Source organism: Triticum urartu, chromosome 2A, assembly GCF_056163025.1.
Source record: "Triticum urartu cultivar PI428250 chromosome 2A, HENAU_Tu73, whole genome shotgun sequence".
NCBI lineage: Eukaryota > Viridiplantae > Streptophyta > Magnoliopsida > Poales > Poaceae > Triticum > Triticum urartu.
The window spans coordinates 741,046,433-741,053,360 of record NC_141874.1 but is presented as its reverse complement, the minus strand read 5'-3'; the positions used below and the strand labels follow the sequence as shown (position 1 = coordinate 741,053,360).

At 57.3% G+C, this 6,928-nt stretch overlaps 1 protein-coding gene across 1 annotated transcript; it reads right to left on the bottom strand.

The window, feature by feature from the left end:
- Positions 1 to 3,822: 3,822 nt before the first annotated feature.
- Positions 3,823 to 5,444, bottom strand: LOC147987513 (uncharacterized). Its single transcript, XM_087540359.1, has 2 exons — positions 4,094 to 5,444; positions 3,823 to 3,857 (listed from the first exon to the last, which is right to left on the bottom strand). Exons 1-2 carry the CDS (start codon positions 5,442 to 5,444, stop codon positions 3,823 to 3,825), a joined length of 1,386 nt encoding a protein of 461 aa, XP_087396485.1.
- Between the last annotated feature and the right edge of the window lie 1,484 nt (positions 5,445 to 6,928).

Here is a 6,928-nt window from a genome sequence, read left to right as displayed (position 1 = left end):
GACATGGCAGTCGAGGACACCGACCCCAAGTCCAGCGCTTCTGCTGCTGCTGTCCCGTACGTGTACTTGTCTTTCCCGTTAAAGGTTCTGCCGCAGTTCCTTGTTCTAGTCCTTGTCCTACACATGATAGGCTACGGTTCATATATGCAGAAGCTATTTACCTTCTCTCTGTCAGAACGCATGACTTGTTTTATCTCTACTATATTAGTCATGTGTTATCTAGTATTTCTGTTAATAAAATTATTTGGTAAATTGCTCATATTTCCAATAGCTGGGTGCCTGGAGACTCGCCCATATCTGGGGGACGACCGCCACCGCTCGCTTTCCCTTCTCCAGATCTGCCCTGCCCTCTGCACTGCATCCATCGATCCTGGTCGAGCTCCATCGCGCACGCGGCTTTGTTCTGGTATCCAAGAAGATACAGTGAGGGTTGCGGCTGCAACAAGACACGCTTTGGAAGTTCGCGGTTACAAAAGATTATAGAGTTTATTCCATCCCCGCGGGTGGATTGAGGTGGAAATACACAACAATTGGCCAGTCACGAGCGATAAGTCTGGTATGCAGAGTTAATTATTCCCAAGTGTTGAGGAAAGAAGAAGGGATAGGATTCAACACACATCGATTATGCTCAGAGGCTGGGTTTAAGTACAGGTTGCTGTCCTCAGCCGAGCTGAGATCGTGGGTATGCCACTACCTCAGGACGTGCACCACTAGCTATACAACTGCAGCATGATCCGCACTATACCATATGGGAAGCTATACAAGATGCATACGGTATAGAACTACCTAGTATAACACCCCCCCGCAGTCGTGGCGTCGGGATCAGCGACACAAAGACTGGACCGGAATTCAGAGAAAACTTCCATCGACAGACCTTTGGTCATGATACCAGCGAGCTGTTGGCGAGTGGGGATATGAAGGACGCGGAACTCGCCGAGTGCCACCCGTTCACGGACGAGGAGGATGTCCAGCTCGACGTGCTTCGTGCGGCGGTGATGTACGGGATTGGCAGACAGGTACACGGCCGATACATTATCGCAGTAGACGAGCGTGGCCTTGTCAACGGGGCAGAAGAGCTCGCCGAGCAGCTGCCGGAGCCAGATGCATTCAGCTACGGCGTTGGCGACACCGCGATATTCGGCCTCTGCACTGGAGCGGGAGATGACGGCCTGGCGTTTGGACGACCAGGAGACGAGCACGTCACCGAGGTAGATGCAGAAGCCAGAGGTGGAGCGACGGGTGTCTGGGCAGCCCGCCCAGTCCGCGTCCGTGAACGCGCGCAGGTCCAGAGTGCGCGAGGCGCGAAGATGGAGGCCGAGCGCCGGCGTGCCGCGCACGTACCGCAACACACGCTTGATCAACCCGAGATGGCACTCCCGAGGATCATGCATATGTAGGCAGATCTGTTGGACGGCGTAGGCGAGCTCGGGGCGGGTGATCCTGAGGTACTGCAGAGCACCGGCGATGCTGCGGTAGGCGGAGGGGTCGGTGACGCGAGGCCCATCGGCGGTGGGCAGTTTGCTCTTCGTGTCGATTGGCGTGGGTGAGGGCCGACATGTGTCCATGCCAGCACGATCCAGGATATCGGCAGCATACTGCTGCTGACAGAGGAAGAAGCCGGCCGGCGTGCGCGTGACGCGGATGCCGAGGAAGAAGTGAAGTGCCCCGAGATCCTTCATGGCAAATTCAGCGGTGAGCTGAGCGACGATGTGGCGAAGAGCAGCGGCAGACGATGCGGTGAGCACGATGTCGTCGACGTAGAGAAGAAGGAGTGCAGTGTCGCAGCCGTGACCACGAACGAAGAGCGAGGAGTCGGACCGCGTGGCGACGAAGCCGATAGTATTGAGGAAGCCGGCAAATCTAAGAAACCACGCGCGCGGCGCTTGCTTCAAGCCGTAGAGGGACTTGGAGAGGCGGCAGACGTGGTGTGGGCGGTCGGCGTCGACGAAGCCAGCGGGTTGAAGACAGAAGACCTCCTCGTCCAGCGTACCGTGAAGGAATGCATTGGAGACGTCAAGCTGATGAACCGGCCAGTCGTGCGAGGCAGCCAGGGTGAGCACGGTGCGGATGGTAGCGGGCTTGACGACCGGTGAGAAGGTCTCGCCGTAGTCGACGCCGGCGCACTGGCGAAAACCTCGTACGGCCCAGCGGGCCTTGTAACGCTCGAGGGAGCCGTCAGCGTTGTGCTTGTGCTTGAAGACCCATTTGCCGGTGATGAGGTTGGCTCCGGGCGGACGCGGCACAAGCTCCCAAGTGCGGTTGCGCACGAGAGCGTCGAACTCGTCGCGCATGGCAGCGAGCCAGTTGGGGTCATGGACGGTGACGCGTACCGAGGGAGGGACCGGCGAGACCCCCCGGGACGTGCATGTGGTGGCGGTGAGGCCGCCGTGGTAGCGCGGATTGGGGCGGAAGACGCCAGTCTGCGCGCGCATGACCATCCGCCGGGGCGCTGCAGGAGGAGCGGCCGGGGAAGAAGACGCGGGCGAGGAAGACGACGAAGAGCGCACTGGCGAGGTAGGCGAAGCGCTGGTGGAGCAGGAGGTTGCAGCCGAGCCGTCGATCGAAAGATCGACGCCCCCAAGCGACTGCATGGCGTGGAGGCGCGAGCTCGTGGTCGAGGCGGCGCCCGACGGGTCAGCGCGCCCACGTGACTGCATGGCAAGGGGACGCGGGCCCGCGCCCGAGCCATCCGATGGAGATCCAGCGGGCGAGTTCGAACGTGCGGCATGCGCGCGCGAAGAACTGGATGAAGAGCCCGCCGACGACGAGCCAGTGCCCATACGGGAAGAAGAGCACGGCGCGCGAGCACAGAGGCGCTGCTCAGCCATAGGGACCTGCAAAACGGGAGGAGCAAACGCAGGTGGTGGTGGAGCGGCAGGGTTAGCTGGGGGCGATGTGGCGAAGGGGAAGATCGACTCGTGGAAGCGGACATGGCAGAACGTGAGCACGCGACACGTCGTGGGGTCGAAGCACCTATAACCACGGTGGTCAGATGGGTAGCCAAGGAAGACGCACACGGTGGAGCGAGGAGCAAGTTTGTTTTTGGCCGTGGCAGCGAGGTTTGGATGACACAGGCAGCCAAAGACACGTAGAAGGGAGTAGTCGGGAGCGACACCTAGGAGGAGCTCATGGGGCGTGCGTGGTGCGCTAGCATGGCATGGCCGGCGATTGAGGAGATAGGTGGCTGTGTTGAGAGCTTCGACCCAGAAACGCGCCGGCATGGATGCATGAAAGAGAAGGGCACGCACACTGTCATTGAGTGTCCAGAGGATGCGCTCGGCTTTCCCGTTCTGCTGGCTTGTGTAAGGACACGAGAGCCAGAGATGAGTACCGTGGCGACTAAGGAGAGAGCGAACGACGGCACTATCGAACTCACGCCCGTTGTCGGTCTGAAGCGAGAAGACAGGAAGCTGAAACTGTGTTTTGACATAAGAGTAGAAATCAAGCAAGACAGGGAGTACTTCCGATTTGTGTTTGAGGGGAAACGTCCACACGTAGTGTGTGTAGTCATCTAGCACAACCAAATAAAACTGATAGCCAGAGATGCTTGCAACAGGAGATGTCCATACATCAAGATGCAGTACATGAAAGGGAAATATGCTGGTGCTGGTAGAAGTGCTAAACGGCAAGTGGACGTGCTTGCCCAAACTACATGCATGACACGAATGTGGTGCGGACTTGCTGAAACTGAGATGATCAGCACTCAGACGGAGTGAAGCGTGCCTGGGCTGTTGATGCCACAAGGTGGAGTCGACGAAACCGGCGAAAGCGGGACGCGAGGGGAGCTGCGGACGGCCGACAGAGTAGAGATCACCGTCAGAGTCACATCGGAGGATCACCGCCTTGGTTTGAAGGTCCTTGACAGAGAAGCCAAAAGCGTCAAATTCGACAGAAACAAGATTATCACGACAAATTCGACGTATTGAAAGCAAGTTTGTAATGAGAGAGGGAGAGACAAGGACGTTGCGAAGTTGGACAGGGGATGTGCCCTCGATGAGAGCGCCATCACCGACATGGGTGATCGGTAGATGATCGCCACTGCCAACAATTATATGAGAAGGGGAGTGACAGGGACGGAGGGAATGGAGGGTACCAGGCGACGAGGACATGTGAGAGGAGGCCCCGGAGTTGAGGTACCAATCGGAAGCGGTGCCCGACGAAGAGGGCCCGGCCGTGGCGCTGTGGAGCGCCGCCTGGAGAGACTGTATGTCCCACGGCTGGGGCGACGACGCGGAGGACGAGCTAGCGCCTGGGGAGCCATAGCCATGGAAGGGACCGCCAGGATAGCCGTAGCCAGGAGGCGGACCGCCAGGGGCGCCGTAGCCGGGCGGCGCAGGCGCGGCGAACATGGCCTGCTGGTGCGGTGTGCCGGGGCGCGGCCCGAGGACGCCGGAGCCCGGGGCGCGCCAAGGCATGGGCCAAGCCTGGACGAGCCCCGTCCATGAGTTGGCACCAGGAGCTGGCGCGGGGTAGGCGGGTGGACGCGGTGGCGCGCCAGTGGGCGGTGCAGGGGCGCTGCCGTTCCCGCGGCCGCGACGGCGCGAGCGGCCCCGGCCACGCGTGGTGTCGGCGGGCGGCGAAGGAGTTGGGGTAGCAGGTGCGGGGGAGCCGCGCCCAGCGAAGAGAGCGTGGGCGGACTGCTGCCGAGTCGCCTGCTCAGCGCGATGCTCCTCCAAGAGAAGGAAGGAGCGCACCTGGAGGAACGTCGGGAGCGGGTTCTGGCAGGTGATGTGCGGGATGACGGTGTGGTACTGACGGTTGAGGCCGCGGAGGAGATGGAAGACCTGCCGTGGGTCAGTGACCGGCTGGCCCAGATCACGGAGTTGGTCGGCGAAGGTCTTGAGCTTGGTGCAGAATTGCATCACCGTCATGTCGCCCTGGACGGTGGCGTGGTACTCGGCGTCGACGTACACCGCGCGGGCCATCTGGTTGTTGCGGAAAAGCTCGTCGATGGCGAGCCACACGATGCGGGCCGTGTCCTCAGGCTGCATGATAGCCTCGAGAAGATCCGGCGAGATGGTGGCATCCAGCCAGTGGATGACGGTGTGGTCGGCCATCTGCCACTCGGGGTCGTTGGGGCGAGGAACCGCCTCAGCATCGACGTGCGCACGGAGGCCGAACATGCCAAGCACCGTGTCGAAGTGGCGCCGCCACTGAGCGTGGTTGCCGGCGAGGAGATCGAGCACGACAGGAACATGGTGACGGATGTCGATGGTTTGGAGGATTGTGGAGGGAAAGGAGGAGGCCGGCGCGGCGGGCGCGGCCGTGGGCGCGCCTGGCGTGGTGGGTGCGGGTGGGGCGACGTGCTGGAGAGGAGCGGCGTTGAGGACGCCGGCCGCACCGTCGACCGAGGAACGAGGGGAGAGGACGGGGTTGTCATCCATGGCGGAAGCGGAATCGGCGACCGGAGCAAAGGGGTTCTGGTCGTGGGTATCTGATACCATGTTGAGGAGAAAAGAAGGGATAGGATTCAACACACATCAATTATGTTCGGAGGCTGGGTTTAAATACAGGTTGCTGTCCTCAGCCGAGCCAAGATCGTGGATATGCCACTACCTCAGGACGTGCACCACTAGTTATACAACTGCAGCACGATCCGCACTATACCGTATGGGAAGCTATACAAGATGCCTACGGTATAGAACTACCTAGTCTAACACCAAGTTTGTGATTCCATTCCACGATCTGCCACTTTCCTCCCCGTCCTGCTCGCTTGCCCAGCTCCCTCTGTCTCTCGCGCGCAAAAAAATAAAGAAAAGAATTTGATCACAATTGGCGTCCACGTACTGTTCTAAAATTCAGTGATTTACTAGGGAGGGAAAACAGATAGAGAGAGAAAGAGAGAGCCAAACAGTGAATTCCAGAAGTTGAATTTTGCAGTTCATAGGCAGAGCAACAGCAAAACAAATACACAAGACAAAAAAGAACTAGAGTTTATAAAAGATTACAGTAGAGTTTACACAATTCCCCGCGAGAGGAGAACAGAGCAATTTGCATGCAGAGTAAATTATTACCAAGTTGCGCAGGCGGGCGGCGGTGTATGTACAATTCGATTATTCAGGCTTGATCTGCAATTCTGCATGTGGAGGAGAGGAAAGAGAAATCGAACATAACTTCCTTTTCTCTGGAGAGAATTCCTTCGTCCACTCGCGGTCGCGGCCATGGCGCGCAGCGGCATGCATATGACCTGCGCGGGGTGCTGAATTGCTGGAACGAGAGAGAGAGAGTGTCCCGCTCATGTGCCTAGGTCCGGAAGCGTTCGGATATCAAACAGACGCCTAGTAGGCTATCCAAAATTCAACAGTTTGGGCTTCCCCAAATTCAGAGCATATATAGGAGGGGAAATTTGGTTGTTTGGACTATTCACCATATTATCCCCCACACACAGACTCAACATAAAAACCACACCCCACAATGCATCACCCCTTTTTCTGTCGAACCCTCCCTTTCTCGCTCGGTTTCCCGCCGTAGCGGGACATTTCTCGTTGGAGCCTCCTTCTTTAAAATCAAATGACATCCACCTCAACTTCGGCATGCATTACAAAAGAGATGAAATTTTTCATATTTACAATATAATAATGTTGATTAAACTAACACATACTATTGACACAAAATTATAAATAACTACAAAGATTAGTCTCAAAGTCACCAATAAGCTCCACCTCCAGCCCAGATAGCATTCACTGCTAGCAGGGATAATTGATGTTCTTCTCTTCGTGAACATTCCCTATATCTTTTACTTTTAGTCTCTTCGTCAACCCGTTTCGTTGGCGCCAACCAGCACCATGTCAACATGAGCGCGTTTGTCAGCGACGCCTCAACTTCTTCTTCTTCCTCCTTCCTCGCCAGTTTTAATTCTCGTTCCTACTTATTTTTTTTATAATACTCTTTCTTTCTTGTTTTGCTTTATTTGTTTTGGAACACTCTT

What these genes read in the sequence shown, in the direction of transcription:
- LOC147987513 (XM_087540359.1), bottom strand. Translation starts at nt 5,444, where the DNA reads ATGGTATCAGATACCCACGACCAGAACCCCTTTGCTCCGGTCGCCGAT. An exon ending in TCACATGTCCTCGTCGCCTG is followed by an intron (nt 3,858 to 4,093) that starts GTACCCTCCATT and finishes TTCTCTGTCAAG; the next exon opens with GACCTTCAAACCAAGGCGGT.